Raw genomic sequence first — 27,768 nt, 5'->3', positions numbered from 1 at the left:
AGTGTGAGAACAGACTAATACACCAGCTTACACTAAGTGCTTTTCTTGTGACGAGAGTTCTTGGGACCATTTTCCAGGCTCTCCCTTGCCTGTACCAGGCCTGAGTGAGTGTTCAGAAGGCTGCCAGCTAGTCATGGAATCATCCCTCAAAGGCAGTCTCTCATCTGAGGGCTCATAGGGCCATCAAGGCCTGAAATCTCTCTTTGACCAGGTGGCTGGGCCTCCTGGATCAGGGTTTTTCTCTCTGTGGTGCTGCTAGATAAAGACTTTGGTCTTCTCTTTGGGTTTCTTTCCTAGACACTATTCAGATGAGCCACAGTTATAACTATCTCCTGTGCTCATAAATGTCGATACCATATGGAGACCATGCCTGTCCCATAGGGTTGTTGTGGGGATTAAATGAGTTGATATATGTAGAGCATTTAGAACAGTACCTGGCACATAGTAAGTGCCACATCAGCATTTGCTATTGTTTCCACCATTCCAGCTATAGTTCTGTTTTACCAGGACTTGAACATGAATTAGGTCACCAGGCTTCCTAGACCCACTGTTGGATGGGAATTGTCTGTTCTTTGGGATGACTTCTGCAGCATGTGAATCTCAGCCACGATTTTGTTTTTAAGGTTTGGGGTGAGAACAGGGAGTTGCATTTTAATACAACCTCACACAGTGGCATAGATTGTTGGGTAAAATCTATTTGAGGCCTAACTTAGTTCTCTCTGCAGCTTATTATTTATTTATTCCTTATTTCTAAAGCAGCATCCCCAGTGTGAAATTTTGGAATATAGTGTTAATTTCACATGGGTACATGTTTAAAGATGGCAGTACAGATTCGCTAGTAAAGAAATATTTATTGGCCCTATAACAAGCGAATTGTCTGAAAATCCCGCTACTGACATGCCTTCAGTGACCTGGGGGCTTTGCCTGGGAAGCAGGATGTCTCCAAAGGTCTTTCTATCTGTTCCTTGAATTTCAGGGACACCTCTCTAAGTGGAACCAACTTAGCATCCTCTCTGCCTCAGTTCCCTCGTCTCCTCTGTGGCTTCCCTCATAGCAGCCCCTGAGGCTTATTGTTCCCTGGTCCCTGGCCTAACCCTAGCCACTCTCTCATGATCCTTCCACAGGAATCAGACGGCCACATACTTCAGCCACAGCTGGATTTGTCTGTGATTTTGGGTCATTCCTGCTCTCTCTGTGCCTACACTGGACACTATTATTTTGAGGCTTAAATGCTACCTCTTGTTTCCTCCCCAACAGGTCTGGCACTCTTCCAAAAGTTGTGTTTGGGTCCAACCCCATGTGCTCTGGCAGAGGTGCCTGGGGGATGGTATAGTCCCTGCACGCCCCTGCTGGCCTCAGGACTGCTACTCAGGCTGGCACCTGATTCCATGGTGTGGAGGGTAATGGCAGCCCCTGCCGGGAAGTCTGGCCTGCAGGGGGCTCACCTCCAGCATGCAAGCCTTGTTTCCTTGTACCAGGAGGCAAGCCCTTGAGACCCCCATCGAGGTGCAGTCTGTTCTCTGTCCCAGTTGGCCTGGGCCCCACAGACCTGCCCATGTCATCCACTATGTTTTCAGCCCCCAAGAATGAGGCCCTCCGTCCTTGGTCCTATTGTCTCAACTGTGTGGCCAGCTAGATCCCGCAGCCATGAACTAAGCTCTGCTCAGGTTGGCTATAGACCCGCCAAGGACCTCTGGAATATACCTAGTACCAAAAACCACCTTCCAGCTGGCTCGCATGCCAGGTTTTGCCCTTATTGTCCTGTTTTCCCTCCATAGATTAATCATATGAGCAGATTTGGACAGCATGTGTCAACATGCAAATCTCTTGTTGCTGACAGATCCTCTGCCACAATGTGGCTCTTTATATTAATGTTCCTCCCTGCCTCCTTATTTTATTTTTGCCTCCTTATTTTTTTTTTTCCAAGTTTCTAGGAAGGAGCTTATTTGAAGCACTGTCATTATCATCATTTCCTTTCTGTTCCACTTCGCTTTTCTCCATGATTACAGATACACCCATTCACACGCAGAAGCAGTGGTTCAGAGAGACCTTTAATCACCTCTTTGCAATTGCCAATTCTGCAGAAGCTGGTGATGCTGGTGTTCATTTGGTATCAGGGTAAGTAAAGAAATTTGAAGTTATTTTAGAGTGTAGTATGATCTTAACAGGTATTAGAGTTCAACATAAAATATTTACTGAGTAGCTGCTGTGAGCGGAGTGCTGACTTAGATGTAGGAGGATTCAGAAAGAGCGTTATAGGCTTTACTCCAAAGAACTGAAGAAAGACAAGTTATGGTATTAGACTTTTTAACGATAAACAACAATCACAGTTTCTCATCACAAATACAATTGATTTTGGGTTTCCTCAGAGACCATGCAGTGATTTGCAAATTTGGTTAAAAAAACATGCAGGAGGTAAATGCTGGGTTTGGGTGATGTGGGGATGGTGAAGCTGATGGAAAGCAAACAGGTATGACGTTGGGATGGCTGCAGAGACCTAAGGGAGAGGGACTTCTTATTTATTCGGTGTCCTTGGAGAATGAGATATTCCAAAGAAGGAAATTTTGTAGGTCACTAAACTTGCCTTTTGAAGTGCCATTTGGAAAAAAATATTTCTGAAACTGTTAGCACACTTCTATTTCATTTTTAATGTATAATTTCAGTAGGCATGCATAATTAAATGAAAATTTGAGAATAAATGCTATTAAACATTTCCGTTAGTAAGACTAGCACTTAAAACATAACATCTTTTAATATCTTCTTAAACTGAGATCACTTAATATTCTGTCACTTTCAATTTACATCTCAGTGTCATCATATGATGTAACATACATGTCATTGGTGCATATTACACATGTAACATACATGTGTTATCCTGTGTGATAACACAGTTTTTCTGCGGCCTTCTGAAAAAATGTGTCTTACCTCCTCTTTTGATGTCAGGCTGCCCACTGATGTTTTCTGCTAGTCTAGTGTATGCATTTGCATTGAGTGAATTGCTACCCTTTTTCTCTTCTTGTTTTTCCTCAGCATCACAAACACCAAGACGATGCTGACGTCAGTAATTTCCCAAAAGCCCCTCCCCAAAGTAGCAGCTTTGCTTTTCTATCAATCTATGGATTGATTCTTCTGTGTAACTAAATCTAGAGCCAGTTGATGAGCCAAGTAGAAAAAAGTTCTCTTTGATTTATGGTCACACTGTCTTTGTCCAAAACCAACATGAGTCAGTCTAATTCACAAATTTTGGCTCTAAACAATTTTTGGAAACAGCCATGTCCAGAATTCAAATCCCCTGTGCATCTTTGGCATAAGTATATAGCCTTATTCTTCTATTTATTCCTTCAAAACAACATATTCAGCATTCTTCAGTAACAAGTTCTTTCTTAGGTATTAGGGATATAGCAGTGAGCAATTTAGTAATACCACTAAGCATATAGTACATGCTTAACAAATATGTGTTGAGTTAATTTTTAAGGAAGACACAGTCCTGCCCTTATGTCGCTTATGGTCTGTAGGGAATGCAGTAAATCAAATGAGTTACCAAACTCACTGGGACATGAGTTACCGAAAGGAAGAGGCTAGGGTGCTATGGAAGCATATGTCTGGAGAAGAAACTTGCTCTGGGAAGTGATGAGAAGCCATCCAGATCAAGGTGTTTCATCTGAGACCATCAGGAAGAGTGTAAGTTAGTCTGGTGAAGTTGTAGAGGTGAAGTGGGGGCGAGGCAGGGTGGGAGACAAAGGAGACAGCATTCCAGGTGGAGGAAACAGCATACACCTAGACCTGAGTCTGGGGCGACTGTGGTGTGTGGGAGGGACTGAACGAAGTCCAGAGAAATGGGAAGCCGTTGAGGGAGTTTACACAGTGAAGTGATTGGTCATAATTGCATTTCAAAAATACGTTTTCTATAGTGCGGAGAATAGATTTGTGGGAAGAGATGATGATGAGATAGATTGGATGTGGATAGTAGAAACAGAGAGTAGATGGACTTGAGAAATGCCTAAGAGGAGATTTGATAGGACTTCTCAGTTGATGGTGTGTGAGAGGTGAGTAGGGAGAGAGAATCAAGGATGATTCTTGGTTTCTGGCATTAGCACCTGCATGGATGGGTACCATTTTCTGAGTTAGGTAGGATTGCGAAAAGAGTGGATGTGTGTGTGTGCGTGCATGCATGCGTGTGTGTGTAAATGCATGAGACTTCTAAGTGGACTTATCCAGTGGGGAGTAGGTAACATGGGTCTAGATCTGTTTTTGGAGCTCAAGAGAGAGAATGGACTGGAGATATAACCTTCTAAGTGCTCAGGACTGGAAATGTAGCCTTCTAAGTGTCTGGCCTGTAGGTCTTGGTGAAGATATGGAAGAGGGCAAGCTAGCCCAGGGCAAGAGTGGGCCAGCACAGAGCCCTGCGTTAGAGGACATGTGTGCCTTCATGGGGACTGCTCTGAATCAATTACCTGGAGATACATATTCTGATGTGGGAATTATTAGCAACTATGCATAGCACTCAAATTATTTTCCTTGCTATTTTTGAGCAATGATGATTTATAACTTTTTTTTTTTTTTTTTGAGGCAGGGTCTCACTCATCTAGGCTGGAGCGCAATGGTCCAATTCAGTTCACTGCAGCCTCGACCTCCCTGGGCTCAGTTGATCCTCCCACTTTAGCCTCCCCAGTAGCTGGGACTACAGGCTTGCGCCTCCACACCCAGCTAATTTTTGTACTTTTTGTTGAGATAGGGTTTCACCATGTTGCCCAGGCTGGTCTTGAACTTCCCCTTTGCCTCCTAAAGTGCTGGGATCACAGGTGTGAGCCACCAAGCCTGGCATTATAACATTTATTCATTTACTGATGAAAACAACCCAATATTTACAAATCTAAACATTTGCATAGCAGCTATTAGTAGTACTATTATAGCCTTCTTGTTAACAACCAAATCTAGGCAGGAGCTTTTTAGAAAAGGAGTATTAAATTCCATCTTTAAAAAGCATGTTACTTTTAAGATGTTTTATTTGCCCGGTCACCAACATCTGCTATTTAGCTACTGAGTTATCTGAACCTAAGGGAATTGTAAAATAGATCATTTTCTCTTTGTGTTTATAGAAACTAAATTTTTAAAATGCTCTAGGCCAGGTGTAGTGGTTCATGCCTGTAATCCCAGCACTTTGAGAGGCCAAGGCAGGCGGATCACTTGAGCCCAGGAGTTTGAGACCAGCCTGGGCAACATAGTAAGACCCTGGCTCTACAAATAATTTTAAAAATTAGTCGGGTTTGGTAGTAAGCACCTGTGGTCCCAGCTATGCGGGAGGCTGAGGTGGGAGGATTGCCTGAGCCCCGGAAGTTGAGGCTGCAGTGAGCCATGATTGTGCCACTGCACTCCCGCCTGGGTGATGGAATGAGACTCTGTCTCAAAAATAAAATAAAATAAAATAAAATAAAATAAAATAAAATAAAATAAAATAAAATAAATGCTCTAGAGAATGTCATGTGAAGTTTACTACAAATATGTTACTTCACAAATTTCAGGAAAAAATTTTCACTTAATATGTTTGAGTTGGCAGATATTTCAGAGCACTCCGACCGAAGAAGTGCCATTCTGGGCTGATGTGGTTCTGGGATTTCGAAAGATGACTGCGGCTGAGCTGAAGAAATTCCCCCAGTATGTGTTTGGTCAGGCTTTTACAACCCTGAAATGCGAATGCCCTGCTTACCTCCCGTGGTTGGAGAAAAGGTCAGTTGAAATGCTCCCTGCTATTTCCTTATCTGTCATAGCCATAAATCACTTCGTAGCTATTCATAAAATACATACTGAAAAGTCTCTGGCGTCCCTCAGAGCTCTTTTGCATTGCCTTGCCACTCACAAATGGCTAGGGCTTTGTAAAACAATCTGAAGACAGTGTTTGTGTCACAAGGACTAAGTCACACCATGCTTCTAGTAATTTGTCTTCTATTTTTGGTGTGTACTTTGATGCCTGACTTATTCCCTACCCTTCTTGCCCCAGGTAAAAACCCTCTTATTGAAACAGTATCTTAGTTTTCCTCATCTGTAAAATGGAACAGTTTGGAGAATATATTTCCAGCTATAAAATGATATGATTTACTCTAATTCTTTGGATGAGAGAATCTTTGCTTATTATAAATTATTTTTGACTTTTTTCTCATTTGTGGTAAAGCAAAAAAGTTTCATTATTTCCTTTTGTCTTAAATAAGAACTCTGAAACTAAGGACCTATCCAAATTATGTCACTGCTTCCTCATTAAGTTCAGCCCGTGATAGCTTGAACTTGCATTTTGGCTTGCTTTTCAGGACTTTCAGGAAACTAGTACTTAGTTTCCAGTTAGGAAACACAGCAAGAGTATCTTCATTTGGGATACATCAGTAAATCTGTCTTTAGTTTAGTCTGGACTTCCAGGCATGTTGAGAGTTGTGAAATACTGATCCTTTCAATTCCCATATGTGTATAATTTGGTAAATAGGAACAATGTGAATTATTGTGTAAATGTTGGGAAAGTGACTTGAAGTAGGCCGGGGCAACAGTGATCTGGTACCAGATGTAGGTTATAGGGTAATTGATTCATATAATTCATTAATTACACAACTTTTTGTTGAACACTTATATATATCTGGCATTATGCTAGAAGCTAGTCAAAAAGAAGGATAAAATATGATTTCTTTTTAAACTAATTTCATGGTCTATTATGGATGACTGTGTGTATGTGTTTGTATATTAATTAACAATGACAGTAACACACATGGTAAAATAAAGTACAGACTTATGCAGGTTAGAATGGGAGCAGAAAGGAGGAAGCCTAGATCTGCTAGGCACATGTCAGTGGCATCACGATCTAGTTTTGTAGCTTTTCAAGTGCTCTTCTCACTTTTACCTCTTAGCAATTTATATGGGACATTTTGCTTCTGTAAGTTCTAGTTTCATAAAACCCATGCCCTTTTGTGCCTTGTTCACTGGCTCATAAACCACTGTTTATATGCCAAGTCTGGACTTGTCTACATCAGCTGATAAACGTATATTTTGAGCTATCACATGATGGAATTGCCCACCAGCCAACGAGCAAATTTTAGCAGTATCACCATCTTTCCTGAGCGGCAATAGTGTGTAGTTTTGAATTTTCCCCCTTCTAAAAATGACTAGAAATATAAAATTGGAAGCATTGATGCTAGTGATAAGGAATTGAGGCATCATATAACTTATCTTAATAAAATCCAGAATAAAATAAAATAAAATAAAACAAAAAAGTTAGAACATGTGGAAAAAGGCAATAAAATAAAATTTAGGTAAGTGGAAATTATTAGGCATGGCAAAAAATGGTAGAGTTTACTTTCAATACAATGTATAACTTTTTTAGATTATGACTCAAAAATAGCTCAGAATGGAAGAACATGTACAAAATATTGTGTATAAAAGGTGAGATGTCATTAAGGAGTTTAACTTTTTTTGGTATTATTAGTGGTTTGGGCTGAAGTTTCATTATTACCCCCAAGTCCATTGTGTGGCTTTCTCATCTTGGATTTTTGTCTTAATGATCAGTAAGGTTTCTAGAAAACTTGGCTGGAGCCCTGTGGTCTCCAGCAGATCAGAAAGAGGCAGATGAGTGAGAACCTAAGAGTATTGTTCTCCCTCAGAGACATGGTCAAGGGCTGATTAAGGGCTTTCCTGGGTGGGGATGGCCAGGGGTATGTGTCAGGGATGGTAATGGACACAGAGCTAAGGGAGGTAGAGAAACTAATAAACTCTTCCTACAGATTCCTAACATTTTGCTTCATTATTTTCGCTTTCTTTTTACTCCTTATACATATTTTCTTTCAGAACCATTTGAAAGTAAGTTGCAGTTTTTCTCTTGTGGCTCAGGCTGGAGTGCAGTGGCATGGTCTCAGCTCACTGCAACCTCCTGGGTTCAAGCGATTCTTCTGTTTCAGCCTCTCAAGTAGCTGGGATTACAGGTGCCTGCCAACACGCCCAGCTAATTTTTGTATTTTTAGTAGAGACGGGGTTTCACCATGTTGGCCAGTCTGGTCTCGAACTCCTGACCTCAGGTGATCCACCCGTCTCGGCCTCCCAAAGTGCTGGGATTACAGGCATGAGCCACCGTGCCTGGCCCCATGTTTAAATATTTAAATACTTGCTCTCAGAACAAGGGTATCCTCTTACATAAACACAGTAGTATAATAAAATCAGTCTCATTATGTTGATACAACACTATAATCTATGGACCTTATTCATATTCTGCCAATTGTCCAAATAATGTCCACATATAAGTATAAATACACACAACACATAATTTTTTTCCAGTCCATAACCCAATTATAGTCACACATTGTGTTCAGTTGTCATGTCTCTTTAGTTTCTAGTCTGTCTTTGTCTTTTATTACATTTACAAGTTTGAATAGTACAGACCAGTTGTTTCGTATAATAGAATGTCCCTCAATTGGGGTTTGTGTGATGTTTCCTCGGGATCGGATTGAGGTCCTGCATGTTGGGGTGGGAATGCATAGAAGTAATGTTGAATCCTTATTGCATCATAGCAGGAGGAAGATGATATCAGCTTTTCCCCTTATTGGGGCTGTCAACTTTCATCACCTAGAATGCCAGGTATCTCTAATGTGAGGTTACTACTTTTTCTCTTCGTAATTACTAAATATTTTGTTGTGACATACCTGAAACTATGTAAATATCCTATTCCCATGAAACAAGTTCCTATGAAAGTAGTACTTTCACCTGCGAGTTTTAGCATCCATTGATGATTCTTTTTTTTTTTTTTTTTGAGACGTAGTCTCGCTCTGCCGCCCAGGCTGGAGTGCAGTGGCGCGATCTCGGCTCACTGCAAGCTCCGCCTCCGGGGTTCACGCCATTCTCCTGCCTCAGTCTCCTGAGTAGCTGGGACTACAGGCGCCCGCCACTACGCCTGGCTAATTTTTTTGTATTTTTAGCAGAGACGGGGTTTCACCGTGTTAGCCAGGATGGTCTTGATCTCCTGACCTCGTGATCCGCCCGTCTCGGCCTCCCAAAGTGCTGGGATTAGAAGCGTGAGCCACCGCGCCCTGCCATTGATGATTCTTGCCTGAACTATTTATTACTGTGATGTTTTCCAAGTGATCATTTTATAACTCCATCTATATAGTTTGCTTTCTACTGTAAAGAAGTTTTCCTTTTCCTATATGTATTTATATCAGGATGAACTAATTGATACCTATTTTATTCAATGAATTATAATTTACCCCCTCCATCATTTTGATGTTCAAATTGTCCAAGATTAGCTGAGTAGGAGCCCCTTCAAACTGCTCTTGTGTCTTTTTGATATGTTCACTTGATTTGCTTTTTTTTTTTTTAAGGCACTTTTTTACTTTGGGGGACAACAAAATTCCACACACCCCAAATTTGGAGAAGAAAAACATTTTCTTTTCATGAATGTTTTCCACCATCTTTCCCTTAACACAAACCTGATGGAATGCCACAATTTAAATTTATGAATTCAGTGCAGAAAGAAATTGTCTTTTCTCTTTTTCCATTCTCTTTTCCTCTGTCCCCTGAAATTTTCACTCTGTTGCAATGTAAATCCTGATTTGAGGTGTAGTTAAAGAACACACCTCTACAACAACCACCTGGAAGTCCAAGTTGACATTTAGAATTTCTAGATTCCTAAGAGTCCTGCATCTTCACATGGCAACAAAGGGGCCCAGGAGCATGCCGGGAAGCACCGCGCTCTATCCATATCTTCCCTGAAGACAGGTGTCTTTGGCCACTCCTTGGGCTCCGGGGTGCACACAGTGGCACAGTCTGCCCCTGGGAGGAAGACAGTGCAGGTCCTGGAAGAGGACAGGGAATATGGGGATCCTGGGTCACCAGAAGAAGGGCTGGAAGTGAAGGGAGAGGGCTCTGGCTGGGCGCATGCCCGAACCCCACACACTCACTTCCTCAAGAAGAAAGCATGGCTGGAGAAGGGCCAGAGCGGGGTCTTCTGGGTGCCCAGCTGAAAGAAGGTGCGGCTCAGATAAGCCGGAGTAAGTTTTGAGTCCTAGTGACAACCTTGAGCTTATGGATAATCAGGGAAGGGGGTGTGAAGCGTTTCTTCACAAACTTTCTTCGGCCCAAACTTTCATTGAAGCATTGGCTCTAAAGTCTAGAAGTGAAATACAAAGGCTTAACTCTTCGTGGGAGAGAGGGCTCATTGCTTTCACCTTGCTTTAAGAGGCGAATTGTTGATAAGGCCCTGGGGAGATGAGGAGAGTTTTGATGGGGTAGGGAGGGGGCATGAAGGCCCAGGGCACCTGAAGAGGTGTCACTGTGGGAAGGGGCAGAGGCAGGGACGCCAGCCTCCCCCCCAGCACACAGTCACCTCCTCTGAGGAGTCCTCATAAGTCTCCCAGTTGGCCTGGTGCCGCCCTGCGTCGTGGGCAACGTCCTTCTCTGCGGGGGCTGGGGGTCCCCACGCGGGACCATGAGTGGGCGCCAGTCCCCGCCCCGGCCCGCTCCTGCGCACCCTCCCACCTCCCACTACTCCGAGAGAGAGTGTTTTAGCTCCGGGCAGCCCCCGTCATTTCCACACCGAATCAAATATTATCTGAACGATGTCTTCTTCCTGCTTCCAAAGCATCGCCTTCTAGAAGACGGGCCCCGTAGTTCCATCATCTCTGTGTTTTGAGGCCTGACCCCTGACTGCGGGAAGAAGGCCTGGGTCAACCCTGCCACCCCGTCCTGGGCTGCGGGCCTGCGGTCAGCATTTCCCGCTACTTAAAATGACCCCCGCCAGGGGGCTTGGGGCTGCGAGGACCGCAAAGCCATTGGCCCAAGACCGGAGGAGAGGGCGGTGTCTGGGAATACGCCGCCTCCCGGCTGTGGGTCGGTTATGGGCAGCGGGGAGGAGAGGACCGAGGGCTGCCCTTCTACCCGAGTCCTGGGGAGACCTTCTTCAGTTCGTTTGTTTGATACGCGTGCCCGCCAGGAAGGTGGTTGAGACGTGAGTGCCTCAGACAGAAGGCACAGGGTGTGCTGCCGGGGAAGATTCAGCGCCTCTGCTCCTCACCCCCTTGTGCCCCTGAGACCTGGCTCCCTCCTGACCCCCCCGGTGTGTGGCCTCCACAGACAGCGCCCGGTGGCCCCTGGCCATGCACATTAGCTCCCTGCAGCCCGGAGCCTGCGTCCGACCAGGCTGGTGGAGGAACAAGGCCACGTGTCCCCTTTCCTCCCGCAGGAGGCATTGCAGTACGGGACTTCTCTCAGCCCAAGTCGGGCCTTTCAGGGCGAGCATTTCAGGCGGGGCGGGCGGCAGGGCCGCGTCCCGATGAGGGGGCGACACCTGGGGCTCCCTCTGGGCTGCCACCCACTAACCTCCCTCCAGGCGACCCAGATGGGACGCCACACAATCTCTGTTTGCTCCTCACACTCAAGGTCTATTTTGTTGCCACCTACGCCTCTTCCACACAATGTGAGTGTTCAGCCTTCAGTGTTCTCACTCAAAAATAAGCATTTGCTCAGCAAGCCACACAGCAATGGCTTCAGCCTAAGCACGATTCTTTTGAAATAATACAAACTTCTACAAAAAAAAAATTTGTGCTACAAATTAGATCTTTATTATTTTTCAAAAGATGGAAGAGATCATCTCCTTCTCAAACAAAAAGTAAAACAATAATGCCCAATAATATACAGAAGAAACACAAACAAAAACCCCACAGAGTTTGAATCACCCATGCAGGTCATATTTCATATCATATTCTGCCAGTGGAGTTAAATTCTGCTGCTTTATTACTGGCTCATTCCAGGAAATGAGTCAGTGAGGCATTAAGTCTTCCTCCAGGCAGCCCACCTAAATCAATCCTCCCAGAGGGACCAGGATTGTCCTGCCTTTGACAACATTCAGAAAACTGAGAGGCCTATTTCTGTGCTGGGCCCTGTAACATGGACACATTGATCTCTTTCCAAGAGGCCATGCCTTATCCTGTGTCCCCAAGGAGGCCCAATGCTGACCACAGCACTGGCCACACTGAGCTACTTGCCCAGTACTTTCATTGCCCCTTCTCTGATTAGCTGATTAGGCCTCTCTGCAACTTTCTCTGGGAGAGTCCTCTAGTGCCCATCTTTTTCTTCTCCTGTATCTTGTGTTCTCCTGCTCGGCCTGACTCACAGGAATGCCTATGAAAGAAACTGGCTTCCTCGGCACCATCATTAGCCCCATTAGCCAGCCATGTCTGCCCTGGAGCTCACCAGGAGCCTGTCTTTTCCCCTGTCCCCGCTGCCAGCCACGGGCTTTCCGCATCACAGCCCCCACCTACCTGTTTAGTGCTGAGATTCCTTTCTTGCCATGGCTTCAGCTTCAGTGGAGTATAGGAATTGCCTCTGATTCCAAGAGCAGAGAGGGGATGAGGGGACTCTTTGCTCCTGGGAGGCCGGGTGTGTGTGTGTGTATGTGTGTACGCATCTAAGATTTGCTTAGTGGACTCTTATTTTCCTCAGGGGCACAGCCAACTCAATTTACCTCCTTGCTGAAACTCCCAGTGAGGTGAAGGAAAAGCACTGAGGATGACCATCCTCTATGTTTGTAGGTCAGGTTGATGCAGTCCAGCAGAGGGCTAACTTAAGCTTGGGGAAATGGACACTCTTATGTTTTAGGGTGATGACCAGAGGATGCTGGGGCTATTTCATGAGCCCTGCTTCTTGAGTGCCCCTAACCCCATTTCCTCATGGGAGGTTGGGACAATGGTATTCTTTCTGTCCAGGATGAGGTCTTGCTCAGTTGCAAGAAGCCCCAAGAGGAAAGTCATCATGCTTCTTGTACCTCCAACCATGTCACCCCAAACTTCCAGAATAACGACCTCATATGGTCATAAAAGCAGCCTGGTAGGCACTTGGTCACCTAATTTAACATCTGACTTCTGGGTACAGTTTCCTCCTATGCATTGGTGCCATCTTATGCATTGCCCATGGGATACATAATAATGATGGGCATCACTATGTGGTTGCATTACAACAGCATAAAGGTGATAAGTCTCCAGGTACATTTAGTGAGTTTTCCTCTGGGATCCAAGGCCTGGGAACAATCCAGCACAGGAAGCCTGACAAGGCCCAGCCATTAGGATAGCTTAAGAAGTCACCAGGCACAGGTTGGACTTTTATCAGTAGCTTGACCAGCAGGGAACCCTTGAAATGGAAAAGAAAAGACATTTGCACTTATTTAATTCTTGCATAATCATCATAAAAACCCTATAAGCTAGGCATTCTTATCCCTAGGAAACAATTTCAGTGAGTTTTAAAAATTTGCTGAAATCCCAAGGCTGGCAGATTCTCTTATTCCCCCAAATTATGAAAATAATTCTGAGTTTTAATTAATTAGGATATCTGGAGCACAGAACATAATGTTCAAATATTAACACATGGAATCTACAATGTAAGAATAAAAAAAACCCTACAAAATCAACATAATGTTCAAATAATGATCAGTTAAAACTTTCAAAATTGAAATATCATCCTTAATGAAACATAAGTGATATACAGGTATGGAGGGTAAGAATACTCATAGATAATGCACTGGGTCTTGTATTTTACAGCAGCATGAAAAACCCCTAAGCACTTCTTTTAAAATAAAAGGTCTTTATTGAGCAGCTATAGTGTGTTAGACACAGTGTTATGCTTTTTCCAGATGTTGTCTCATTTCATTTTCAAGACAAGCCTAGGGAGTCGGTATTATTACCCCCATATTACGGATACAGGATTAAAGCTTAGAGAAGTGGAATAACTTGGCCGAGGTCATATGAATGGTAAAGGGTAGAGGCCTCCTAAGCTCTTTTTAAAGGTCTTTTCTTCGTGTTCACTTTTTGAAAGATTATCAGCACACTGAAACCTCTGCTCAGTATTACTACAAAACTCCAATTTACTCTTCTTTCTGTGCCAATGTTAAGGGGAAAAACAACCTTTACAGAGTTATTTTACCTTTAAAAACATTTATCTATTATTACATGTTTAAGAACATAATTTAAGCTTCTAAATTGGTTATTCTTACTGAGAGAGCCAAAAAAACCTGTCCCCATAATACTTGCTATATTTAATACTTTTTATCTGTGAAAGGTTTTACTTATAAAACAAACAAACAAACAAAACAGTAGCTCCAGCTTCATTCTCTCTCTTTTAACTACTTTTAATTACACCAAAAAGTAATCCATTGGCTTTATTGGTTCTCTGTGGCCCCAAAGTGTAGATTCTTGCCAGATTCTTTTCTGTGGTTTCCTTGCCTCAGGTAAACAATATACTCCCTTCCTTGGATTTTTAGAATAAAAAGCAACCGAATTTAGATTCTGTTGTTTGAAGCATTGATGCTGGCAATGCAGCTTGCATTTAATAGGAAGTGCAGTGCAGGTTCATGTGATCTCAGAGCAAGCACAGCCTCTGAGTTCTTCTTGCCTCCTAAGGGTGCTGGGCACAGTACAAGCCCTCAACAAATACTTTTTGAATAATCAATGAGTCTAATCCAGAGGTTTCAAACTGTTCTTGAAACTGCTCAGTGGACAGACTTCAGAGGTCTCTGCAGAGGGAGGGAGTGTGAAGAGACTGAGCAGATGGAGCTCTGCCCAGCAGCTTGACCTTCAGTCAGATGCAGAGAACTGCAAAGATGCTGAGATGACAGCCTGTGACTTGCATTTGATGAAATAGGAAGCTGAGCTATTGGGGTCAGGGTCTAAGATGCCATTGAGTAGCAATGTTGGTCTCTTCCACGCTCATCAACGTGAGGCATTCTCTCTCTCTCTCTCTTTCTTTCTTTTTCTTTCTTTTCTGAGATGGTGTCTTGCTCTGTCTCCCAAGCTTGAGTGCAGTGGCGCGATCTCGGCTTGAACCTCCACCTCCTGGGTTCAAGGGATCTTCCCATCTCAGCCTCCTGAGTAGCTGGAATTATAGGCGTGCACCACCACGAACATGAGGCATTTTCTAGAAACGCAATCCAGCATCAGAAGTCCAGTTTCCTGCTGATCTTAATACAAGTTTCAGTTAAACTCTCCAACCAGGAAGTGGGGTGGAAAGTTAGAATCACTTCAAAGAGTCCCTCCTTGCTAAGTTAAAATTAGTTGTCAAACCCATGCCGTCATTGACCACCATTGCAGAAGTTTCTGTCTTTTCTTATTATTTTCCTTTACATTAAACCTGTTTATCTGGCCTTGAAAGTACATAGTGCTCAGAACTGCTGTGATGATCATTTCTGCTCTCTTAGGGGCAGGCAGGATACAAGCATTCTGCCTCCATTTTCAAGGTCAGCCCTTCCCAGTTTCTCCCTGAAACGGCTTGGATTGCAGCAGCCAGAGAGAGAAGATGCCAAAGTTCTGCCACCCTGTATTTCTCTCCAGAGAAAAAGAATGAATAGGATGTGTAAGATCAGCAGGGTGAGTTGACAGACAGGCAGGAGACCCAGGAGAGCCGATGGTGTAGCTCCAGTCCAAAGGCCAGCAGGCTTGAGACTCCGGAAAAAGCCAATGTCCCAGTTGGAAGGCAGTCCAGTAGAAGGAATTCTTTCTTCCTTGGAAAAGAGTCAACTATTTTGTTTTATTCAGGCTTTCAACTGATAGGATGAGCCCTACCCACATTAAAGAAGGCAATTAGCTTTACTCTGCCCACTGATTTAAATGTTTTTCTCATCCAAAAACACTTTCTGCAGAAACACACAGAGTATGTTTGGCCAAGTATCTGAGCACCCCACAGCCCAATCAAGTTGACACATAAATTAACCATCACAGGTCCAAATCAGGATTTCATATTGTCTTTAGTACTGGCTAACACTTACTTCCAGTCCACTTGGTGTGGGGCACTTAGCTGGGTCATAGGAATGGTAAGAAGCATAAGATACAATCTCTCCCCTTGAGGAATTTGTGATTTATTGATATCGGTCCTCTAAAATGTAGTGTGATTGATGACTGTTCAAAGTAGTGGCCATTATTTTATTGGAACCTCACAACCATCCTGTGAGACAGGCAAGGGAGGTATCCTCCCCATGATGCAGATGAGGAAACTGAGATTTGGAGAAGTGAGGTGAGTTGGCCAAGAGCTCAAAGCTAATGTGAGGCAGAGCTGGGACATAAAGCCAGGCTTTCGGATTTCACACCACTTCTCCTGTAGAACTTAGTCCATTCTGCCAAGCATTTACACTTCTGTCTGCCAGTTCCTCTGTCAGCCCTTGAGGAAGGGCACTGTCACTCACACCCTCCTGGTCCCTCTTAGCAGCGCCCTGCATGCAAGCATTCGGCCTGCGTCTATTGAACAGAGCTGCTGATAGTCTCTTTCTCTATTCTACAAGTAACCTGTGAATAAGATTACAGGTCCTGGGGGTTATTGTTTATTGAGTAGACTTTCCATTTTGCGATATTAAAAAAGTTCTGAAGGCCGGGCCCGGTGGCTCATGCCTATAATCCCAGCACTTTGGGAGGCGGAGGCAGGTGGATCGACTGAGCTCGTGAGTTGCAGACCAGCCTGGGCAACATGGCAAAACCCTGTCTCTATCAAAAATACCAAAAAAATTAGCCGGGCATGGTGGCATACACCTGTGGTCTCAGCTACTCAGGAGGCTGAGGTGGGAGGATCACTTAAGCCTAGGAATTCAAGGCTGCAGTGAGCCAAGATCACGCCACTGCACTCCAGCCTGGGTGACAGAGTGAGACCCCCATCTCAGAAAAAATAAAAATATTCTGGAGATGGATAGTGCATATGGATGGTGATGACGGTTGCACAACAAGGTAAATGTACTTAATACTACTGAACTTTACACTTAAAAATCGTCAAAATGGTAAATTTTATGTTATGTGTATTTTACCTCAATTTAAATAAAGACTACAGGTACTGGATAAACCATTTCTTTTCATTATTGATATAGTTGGTCCAAAAAATATAATAATTACCAATCACAGCTGCCATTTAGCTCATCAGCTACAAATATTTTGTGTTCTTCTCGTGCTAACATAGTTGTAGACATAAAGCTGGTGGGGATATGACCCCTGTACCTTTTAGTTAGGGAGACCAGGCTAATACAAAGGAGCATGCAAGAGTTAACAATATGAGATAAAATGTTTAAGGTAGTAAGTTTAGGTGTTAAATAAGTGGTATAAATAACAAATGCTTGGACATTTGAAATACCAAATCAACTTGGCATTTATTCAGCATCTAGAATAATACAGGAATTTTACAAAATTTTAAAAGGGCAAAGCATATCATTTCCTTTGTTTTGAATTTTCAAGTGGTTTCCACTTAGATTCAACTTTAGAAATCCCCACTTCCTAGGATGTGAAGCAGTTGATGGCTAGAATCTGGCCTGATTGGGCCCTGGAAGCTCTTGAGGTGTTTGTTCATCAGATCATCGCCTAATTTTTGTTTCTGGGTTCCTTTTCTTTACTTCCTGGAAGTAGTTGATCAGGACGCTAACAAAAGCTCACTTCATGGCCTCTGTTCCACAGGATAAAAGGAAATGGAGGCTGGACACTCACTCGGCGAATAGAAGACCTGTGGGAACTTCATCCGTCCTTTGACATCGTGGTCAACTGTTCAGGCCTTGGAAGCAGACAGCTTGCAGGAGACTCAAAGATTTTCCCCGTAAGGGGCCAAGTGCTCCAAGTTCAGGCTCCCTGGGTGGAGCATTTTATCCGAGATGGCAGTGGGCTGACATATATTTATCCTGGTACATCCCATGTAACCCTAGGTGGAACTAGGCAAAAAGGGGACTGGAATCTGTCCCCGGATGCAGAAAATAGCAGAGAGATTCTTTCCCGATGCTGTGCTCTGGAACCCTCCCTCCACGGAGCCTGCAACATCAGAGAGAAGGTGGGCTTGAGGCCCTACAGGCCAGCCGTGCGACTGCAGACCGAGCTCCTTGTGCGAGATGGACAGAGGCTGCCTGTAGTCCACCACTATGGCCATGGGAGTGGGGGCATCTCGGTGCACTGGGGCACTGCTCTGGAGGCCGCCAGGCTGGTGAGCGAGTGTGTCCATGCCCTCAGGACCCCCATTCCCAAGTCTAAGCTGTAGATGACATAAAATGACAGCAAATAGACTGAGAGACTGTTGATCAAAGCACAGAACAGGTTCAAATCACTTTTCCACTGCATGAAAGTTTAATTAGACATTTCTTTGTTTTCAACATTAGAAGTGGTGTAACATGTAAGCTGAGCACAGTGGCATGCCTGTAGTCCCAGCTACTTGAGAGGCTGAGGCAGGAGGATCGCTTGAGCCCAGGAGTTTGAGTGCAATCTGGGTAACATAGCCAGATCCCACCTCTAAAAAAACCAACAACAACAAAAGAAACGATGCAACATGTAAGCTTGCTTAGGAAGTCTAGCATTAATGGCATAGGGCATAAAGCTCTATTTTTTGTTAAAAATACTTCTTATAGAGTAAAATTTCTTTAGAACTGATGTCCAAGGACCTATGCAGATTTATATGAATGTTGGAAGCTGTAGAGATTTTGATATCATTTGGGTTATAAATCCACAGGAGGAGATAATGTATGGAAAACATTTAAATCACTGTCAGTTGCAGAGCTGCCCGTAATCTTCTTAGGTTATAGCCAAGTCAGCAACATAATTCCTCTAAATAAAATTACATTGTGTTCACACAATGCTGGATTATGACGTTTAATTGAAGACAAAGCATGCTTGCTCCTAGTACTAGCAGCAACCTTTTCCTCCCCTCAGCTGGTAATGATGGTAGGAGACAGAGATGAAGTTGCCTATGGATGTCATATCAATTCAATAGCTGCCTGGGGTCAAACACCTAGGGGTTGTACATTCCATTACTGTAAATGATTGAGAGCTGGTTTGCAGTATGGTTGGCTTTGACTAAGCATTTTTGAAGATGAACAGCATGTGCAGCCAAAGAACTAATTTGCTAATTAAGGTGGAACAATCATTCTGAATGAAATATAATCAGAGTATTCCGCAGTTTGTTAAGAAGTATTGGGGAGGAGGGGAATGTGTCTCACAAGAAAATGAGTTGGGATTGTTGAGTTAAATGAATTTAACCTGTTTTTTGACTCAGGCCTACTCAGAGCCTTTAATGTGTGCATGTGTATTGTGAATCCTCTAGAGAGCTTGGGTGGATGGAAAATGACATGCTGATACTGAGCTAAAGAGGCTTGAGGAGGCTGGGCACGGTGGCTCACGCCTGCAATCCCAGTACTTTGGTGCAATCCCAGTACTTTGGGAGGCTGAGGTGGGTGGATCACTTGAGTTCGGGAGTTCAAGACCAGCCTGGCCAACATGGTGAAAGCTCATCTCTATAAAAATACAAAAATTAGCTGGGCATGATGGTGGGTGCCTGCAATCCCAGCTACTTGGGAGGCTGAGGTAGGAGAATCCCTTGAATCCAGGAGATGGAGGTTGCAGTGAGCTGAGATCGCACCATTACACTCCAGCCTGGGTGACAGAGCAAGACTCCGTCTCAAAAAAAAAAAAAAAAAAGGCTTGAGGAGAAATGGATTTAATTTTAATTTTTTGGGAAGACTACTTCCGTTAAATGATACAGTAAGTTATGTTTTGGACATCCTGAATGAGATACGGGGTTGCCAATGAAAGTGTGGGAAAGAGAAAGCTCTCATCACAGTTACAGCTTTACTGTTGTGTTCATTCAGAACTTGCATATGATTTTGTTTGCAGAGAACATTCTGCTGGTAGACAGTGAGAGAAGCCCACCAGTGTTTTTTGCAGTCATAATCATTCCTTGCAATATTAACATTCTCAAGTAAAATCAAGTGTGGGCTCTTTCCTATAGATTTCCACCAGGGGGTGGTGTTGTATCAGATTCAGATACATTGGTGCATTCAAAAATTTAGAAATGACTAGAAATAAAAGACGGATACCAGGTATATAGAGTGTGTGTGTGCTTCTTTTGAGGTTTTGGAGTTTATATACCCCACGTGCAACTCTTCTGAATTCTGTTTTAAGTGTTTGAGAAATGTATAAGTTTAGACAGACTGGAAACACACATAGGCATCATACGTAATCTGTGAGAAATAAAAGGTTATGATAAAACGGCATTTTTTAAAGGAGGAAAAAACTTTTTAATAGTTAAAAATAAAAATGAAGGCCCCTGTTCAGAATAGGTAGAATTTCAGTCATTTCGAAGCAGATTTAAGTGTACTCCTTTGTTCACTATGCCTGTGGTTTAGATCCTGTGGCATTTTTATTGTGTGTGGTGGGCTCACCTTCTATGACCTTTGCCTATTTGTTACTCTAGTTCAGCTTCACTCTGCATTTTATATTTCTAAAGTGCAACGCTACAAGAGTGCAAGATTGGAGGCTTCTTGAGAAAGTGGTCGTGGCTGCATGCCCTGATTTCATTTTCACTAATTGCTAAATATTTGTTCCCAGTGTCTCTGAAACATTATTCATTTTGGTCAGTAGCTGCCAACCTGGGCTGCACCTTAGAATCACCTGGGAAGTTTTTAAACAATGTTGATGCCCAGCCCTGCTTTATGAAATTAGAATCTTTGGTGAGTGGGGCGGAGCTGCTGCATCAGTGTTTACTTAAAGCTGTCCACAAAGTTCTGAGAGCCAGGGCTGAGAACAACTGAGCACTCCTTCCCTCCCCTCCTTCTAGGTCCCTGCTGCTAGCGTCACCATTATCCTTCCCTTCCTTCTTCGCAATCTTGGGGCATCGAGCTCAGAGGGATGTGCTCACTTAGGCAAGTGTGTCCTTAGGCACTTCTGGGCAAGGTGGCCTAGAAGAATTAGCTGTCCCAAAATAGCTCTCTAGAAATACTGGAATCACCTTGCTGGCTATCGGTCAGCTGCTCCAAGACAGCTATCTGTCTTTATCTGAAAGACAACAGACTGAATGTACAAATGGACAATAGCTAGACCACATATAAAAATAGAACTCTGGGCTGGGCGCAGTGGCTCACGCTTGTAATCCCAGCACTTTGGGAGGCCGAGGGGGGTGGATCACGAGGTCAGGAGATCGAGACCATGGTGAAACCCCGTCTCTACTAAAAATACAAAAAATTAGCCGGGCGTGGTGGCGGGCGCCTGTAGTCCCAGCTACTCGGAGAGGCTGAGGCAGGAGAATGGCGCGAACCCGGGAGGCGGAGCTTGCAGTGAGCCGAGATTGGGCCACTGCACTCCAGCCTGGGCGACAGAGCGAGACTCCGCCTCAAAAAAAAAAAAAAAAAAATAGAACTCTGGCCCACAAGCTGCAGCAACCTGCTCAGGAAACCAATTCCCTTATCTACAATAAACAACACACGAAGCCAGCCTGCTATACGAGTATATCAGACTTGCAGGAAGCCATACTGCTATCTCTAGAAATAATCCAGAAAGATAAACAATAACTTCTGTAACAATTTGCACAAAATGGCCAGGACTTGATTAATAACTGACAGCATCCCTAATTTTTGCCCCCACCTCTAACTTAGAACAAATCAGAGAAAAAAAATATGCTGGGCCCCACTTGTAACTTAGGACCCACCATATAGGATGCTCTTCTTCTAGTTAACTTGCCTACAGTGTCCTCATGCCTATCAGGACATATGCGGAGTCTTCTCTTTTTTCTGTTGTGAAGCTTTCTCACCCCTCTGCCTACCTTTGAATCGCTGCCAAATGTAAGTGTGATGGGCTGACTCCCTTGCTATAGTAAAATCTAAAGAAATAGCCTTTGCATTTCTCATTTGACTGGTATATTAGTCAGGGTTCTCCAGAGAAACAGAACCAGTAGGACATATGTAGACATATAGAAAGAAATTTCTTATGAGGGTTGGCTCACACAATTATGGAGGCTGAGAAATCCCATGATCTGCTGTCTGCAAGCTGGAGGCCCAGGAGAGCTGACGTAGTTCTAGTCCAAGCCTGAATGCCCGAAACCCAGAGGAGCCAGTGGAGTAAGTCTGAAGGCCACAGTGCTGAAATCCAGGGACAGGAGAAGACAGATGTCCTAGCTCAAGCAGAGAGCAAATTTGTCCTTCCTCACCTTTTTCTTCTATTCAGGCCCTCAACACATTGGATGATGTCCACTCACATTGGTGAAGATAATCTTCTTTACTTAGCTTACTGATTCAAATGCTTATCTCTTCTAAAGATATCCTTATATATACACCCAGAAATAATGTGTTGCCAGCTAGCTGGGCACCCTTAGTTCAGGCCATTTGACACATAAAATTAACCATCACAGCTGATCTTCATTTACTTCAAAGATTTCAATGTTTATATAAGTTGAGGTCTTCCTGGGTAATCAGTGCTACTGCCTGAGAATAGATTGCTTTATTTTTTCTTCCTTGTTTTCTGTTTCAGAACACCTTTCATTTTTTTCTGAACATGAAGAACAACTGATTTCCTTCTTAAATCTCTGCTTTCAAGTGTCTGGCCTTTGTGGCTGAGTGTTTGCCTGCTGTGCCCGTGACCCAGAGGAACGAGGCTGCTTTGAGCCCTGTCATTGCCAACTTGTGCTTCTTCAGCAGGCAAAGGTTATACACGAACTTTTAGGATTTTTTTTTAACTTTTGGGATTTTATTTGCTTAGGAAGAAAAAAAAAAGTTAAACAGAAAGGCCATAGCCCAGTTGGACACAGTTGTATAGAAGAAAGGCTATTTTTTAAAATGACATATATTCTTCCTTTTATTGAATAATGCATTCAAATCAATTGATATTTGAACCAGTTTTTCTCAATCAATTAAAATCTTTTAGAGAAAAGGAAGAAAAGGATGGTGGAACATGTGTCCACTGGGAGTTGTAGTTCTTAGAAACCTGTTCCAGGACTTTCATAACTTGTCAAATATTTGAAATAAATGTAGCATTTTTTTATTTCTCTCGTTTTTCTTCTTAAGGGTGTGAATGATGGAGACACATTTGAAACCTGCTTCCTCAGGATATCATTCACTTGAGAAAAGCCAATTGAGATATTTAAGTGGTCCCTTTCTTCTTGAAAAATCTCAGTAGTTTGCCACCAGGCCTGGGGGTTTTATTATCCTAAGTGACTTTGCTGCCTATAAATCACAGCCTTAAGTAGCCAAAGGGAATGCGTTAGCCAGATCTTGTAAATATAACCAATGTTTCTTCAATTATTAGAGGTACAATTGACTTCCATCTACTCAAGGCTCCTGTCAACCTGGCCTGCAGCCATGATTCCCACAATTCCACCTCTCAGAGCCTGTTCCCCTTGAATTATAATTTTTTTAATACTGGTGTACGTTCTGTGGTATGAGCCCAGGACCCAATTTTTCATGTATCCCAGTATTTCTCTTCCTTGCAGATCCAAGTCGTCTGTCAATGGAACTCAACCATTGTGGTTGAAACTCCACATGGTCTTCTTGCTCTGCGCAGGACTCCTTTCCTGGGAAATCTGCTCAGACCTGGAAGATTCACTGTGTGGGCAGTATCCCTCAGGCCCTACCTCTCTGGTCACAGCTTATTGGAGCAGAGGAAACTGTCAGGTTTAGGCCCCATTGCAGGTAACAGAAACCCCCTAAATATTTGCTTAAACAAGGTGGGCATGTATTTCACTCACATAAAAGAAACCTAGATACAGGCCGTTTAGGGCTGTTGTGAGGTCTCCAATGGTCATCAGTGATCCAGGCTCCTTCCAGCTCATACTATGCTATTTCAAGGGTGTGGCCCTTGTGCTCACATCCAAGACGGCAGTCAGAGCTCCAGCCATCACATCATTATATCCACCCTCCAAGGACACTTCCCAGAAGGTTCACATAACACCTTTGCCTGTATTTCACTTCATAGGATTTAGCCTCAGGTTTATACTGAGATTCAAGGGAAGCTGGGAATGTAGTCTTTTGTCTTGGTGGCAATGTAAAAGTCAAGGTTTTAGTAGGCTTTGCAAAAGTACCAAACTATAAATTGAGTTAGGCCAGTGTCTGGGCTCAGAAACTGAAACCCCAGAATATGGCACATTGACATGCTGAACTGAAGAAGTCTCAAGGTCTGTCTGCCCTTCTCTACCCCAATCCTCTGTCTCTCCCAAAGTACAGTATGCAGCTGTTCTCTGAAGTTCCATTATCTGCCTGAAGTCCAAACCACCAACGAAAAAAATCAGTTACCTCTGGTACCTTCCCTGAGTTTTCATGAACTGAACTCATATGACAGGAAGAAAGACTGAAGTCTGTCAATACACCTGGACAGACTTCTGTCACAAACCATTGTCTGCTCCGCAGACCCAAATAACTTTGTCCCAGGCCATTATATGTTCTTTAAACCCATTGAATTCCCCTAAAGATCATTTACAACTCCCCTAAAATCATCCACACTTCCCCATCTTCCTTTCTTCTAAGAAAAAGTGTATAGAACCATCTGTACCCCATTGGATCATGGAGACTCACTCTAATTCACCCTTGTGCATGTTAAGAAGTTTGTATGCCTTTTCTCCTATTAATCTGCCTTTGATCAGTTGATTTTCAGTGAACCTTTAGAGGGTAAAGAGGAAAATTTCCCTTGGCCCCTACACTAGTCAGATTAAGACTTTGTACTAAGGATTTCCTGGTGACGGTAAGCTCTGGAGACATGTAGACTGGGGCTTGGCAATCCAGGTTGTTTAGGTTTACACAGTGGAAGCCAGGCAAGAGAGAGGAAGAAGAGAAAAGGCAGAGATGGAAGCACCAGGGCCCACGTACTGCTGGGGAAGCAACAAGAATGACGTAGGTTCTGATCCAGCTCTATTTCTTATCTTCTGTCTCACTGGACAGTCAATTCTATATTCCTCAGAAACCCCACATTTTAAAAAAATGCTTTTAAAACAATTATTGTTTTAAGAAAGTAAAAAAAAAGTGGGAGCTGAAGAATTTCAGGTTCCCAACAAAGTAGTTGCTTTTTCTGTTATAATTTCAACAATAAGAATGCTTTTTATAGCTGTAGAGTAAAATCTAAACATCACAGATCGAATCCAGCATTTAGCAACTTTTGCTTAAAAATCTTGTCCCTTCTTTTCCTATCACTAACGTGATGTTTTACAAGTCCTTTTTTCCTTTATGGTTATAATCCATTGTTAAGATAAATGAGATCAAAGCTACCCAAACAAAGCCTTTGCATTGCTCAGGCAACAGCTTTTTGTTTTCGTTTTGCTTTTTTTTTTTTCTGTTGGTGCTAGCTTCTAAATGTATTATTAGTTCCTAGTCAAGATCTTGTTATAACCAATGGTGACCTCAGTAATGCAGATTATTTTCTTTAATTAATAGAACTGAGTTATGGCCAATTTGTGTGGCAAAACTCATATTTTAGGAGTAATGCCTGTATTTAGTTTCTTGTTCATGGATTCTATTGGGGGAATATTTTATCATAATCCTCCTTTTTCCTTGAGCCCATTAAGTGGATTCTTTCCTTTCAACCAAAAACCCTGTATAAGTCAATTTATAAAAAACAAGTGGATCCCTGTGATGGGAAAGCAGAGTTCAACTATCCACTAGACCAAAGGTCAGCAAACTGCTTCTGTAAAGAGCCCAGTGGTAAATATTTAAGGCTTTGCAGGCTACATGGTCTCTGTTGCAACCACTCAATTTGTCAACTTTACCATTGTAGTCTGAGAGTGGTCATAGATAATGCATAAACAAATGATCATGGTGTGTTTCAATAAAACTTTATTTAAAAAAAACTGGCAGCATACCATATTTGGCCTGAGGACTATAGTTCACCTTATATTAGACAATAAGCTCTGTGTGGTCAGGGAGATGTCTGATTTAGCACTTTATAGCCAGCTCAGGCACCAAGCTTGGTACTTGACAAGCATTTGTTGAGTGACTAGGTAAGTGAACTATTAATGCAACATCAATGGATAGATTATCCCAATTTAAATTTGATTTTTTTAAAAAAGCAAGCCCCATTCAACAAGCTCTTGTTTTGGCCTGCTGATTGATTTTCCTTAAAATGTAACAATCTATCTACTACTAAAATTTCACAGCTTGAATATACCATTGAGAACACATTCATGGCCTAGATTCTCAGGCAGCTGAATTATCTAACCAGCTAGAAGGAACAGGCTGTAGAAAACTTTCTTGGGAGCAAAGCCAGCATGTGTATGCCTTCACCCAGGTCTGCATATCTTCCTGGCATTACTCTACTAAGCCATGAAGCAGGGGCCATGGAGCAAGGTAAGGGTGCCTCTGGTAAAGGAGCAGCTGAAAGCCATGCCTCTTCCCTGTTTTTATGCCTTCTGCAGCCTCCAGGCCTGTTGTACCTAGGATTTGGCTCCTGCCACAAGAGCAACAAGATAATATATTTTTTTTCTTTATTTCTTCTAAAAAAAATCGGGATACATGTGCAGAACTTGCAGGTTCATTACAGAGGTATACGTGTGCCATGGTGGTTTGCTGCACCTATCGACCTGTCCTCTAAGTTCTCTCCCTTCAACCCACACCCCACAACAGGCCCCTCTCTGTGTCCATGGTTCTCAATGTTCAACTCCCACTTATGAGTGAGAATACACAGTGTTTGGTTTTCTCTTCCTGTGTTAGTTTGCTGAGGATGAAGGCTTCTAGCTTTATCCATATCCCTGCAAAGAACATGATCTCATTCCTTTTTATGACTGCATAGTATTCCATGATGTATATGTACCACATTTTATTTATCCAGCCTATCATTGATGGGCATTTGAGTTGGTTCCATGTCTTTGCTATTGTAAATAGTGCTGCAATAAACATACATGTGCATGTGTCTTTATAGTAGAATGATTTATATTCCTTTGGGTATATACCCAATAATGGGGTTGCTGGGTCAAATGGTATTTCTGGTTCTAGATCCTTAAGGAATCACCATACTGTCTTCCATAATGGCTGAACTAATTTACATTCCCGCCAATAGTGTAAAAACGTTCCTATTTCTCCACAGCCTCACCAGCATCTATTGTTCCCTGACTTTTTAATAATTGCCATTCTAACTGGCGTGAGATGGTATCTTATTGTGGTTTTGATGTGCATTTCTCTAGTGACCAGTGATGACGAGTTTTTTTCATGTTTGGTGGCCACATAAATGTCTTCTTTGGAGAAGTGTCTGTTAACATCCTTTGTCCACTTTTTGATGGGGTTGTTTGGCTTTTTCTTGTAAATATGTTTAAGTTCCTCATAAATTCTGGATATTAGACCTTTGTCAGATGGGTAGATTGCAAAAATATTCTCCAATTCTGTAGGTTGCCTGTTCACTCTGATGATGTTTCTTTTGCTGTGCAGAAGCGCTTTAGTTTAATTAGATCCCATTTGTCAATTATGGCTTTTGTTGCAATTGCTTTTGGAGTTTTAGTCATGAAGTCTTTGCCCATGCCTATGTCCTGAATGGTATTGGCTAGGTTTTCTTCTAGGGTTTTTGTGGTTTTGGGTTTTATATTTAAGTCTTTAATCCATCTTGAGTTAATGTTTGTATAGGGTGTAAGGAAGGGGTCCAGTTTCAGTTTTCTCCATATGGCTAGCCAGTTTTCCCAGCACCATTTACTGAATAGGTGATCCTTTCCCATTGCTTGTTTTTGTCAGGTTTGTCAAAGATCAGATGGTGATGTGTGGTGTTATTTCTGAGGTCTCTGTTCTGCTCCCTTGGTCTATATGTCTGTTTTGGTTACTGTAGCCTTGTAGCATAGTTTGAAGTCAGGTAGCATGATGCCTCCAGCTTTGTTCTTTCTGTTTAGGATTGTCTTGGCTATACGGGGTCTTCTTTGATTCCACATAAAATTTAAAGTAGTTTTTTCAAATTCTGTGAAGAATGTCAATAGTAGTTTGGTGGGAATAGCATTGAATCTATAAATTACTTTGGGCAGTATGGCCATTTTCACAATATTGATTCTTCCTATCCATGAGCATGGAATGTTTTTCCATTTGTTTGT

General features: G+C 42.9%; 1 protein-coding gene across 6 annotated transcripts in view; it reads left to right on the top strand.

Moving 5' to 3' along the window:
* Positions 1-22,762, top strand: part of DDO (D-aspartate oxidase) — a 28,024-nt gene extending 5,262 nt beyond the window's left edge. For 2 of the 6 annotated variants that reach the window (XM_055243525.2, XM_063620068.1), the window contains 3 exons: positions 2,010-2,118; positions 5,551-5,727; positions 17,433-19,003. In XM_055243525.2, the coding sequence (XP_055099500.2) occupies positions 2,010-2,118; positions 5,551-5,727; positions 17,433-18,000 (854 nt within the window). In that variant the 3' untranslated portion in view covers positions 18,001-19,003. Of the gene's footprint in view, positions 1-2,009; positions 2,119-5,550; positions 5,728-17,432; positions 19,004-22,253 lie in introns of those variants that run through there. The other 4 variants (XM_055243547.1, XM_055243559.1, XM_063620061.1 and 1 more) reach the window with 4 other exon arrangements.
* Positions 22,763-27,768: the final 5,006 nt, after the last annotated feature.

Source organism: Symphalangus syndactylus, chromosome 2 (assembly GCF_028878055.3).
Source record: "Symphalangus syndactylus isolate Jambi chromosome 2, NHGRI_mSymSyn1-v2.1_pri, whole genome shotgun sequence".
NCBI classification, from domain to species: Eukaryota; Metazoa; Chordata; class Mammalia; order Primates; family Hylobatidae; genus Symphalangus; species Symphalangus syndactylus.
This window is presented reverse-complemented; position numbering and strand designations above follow the sequence as displayed.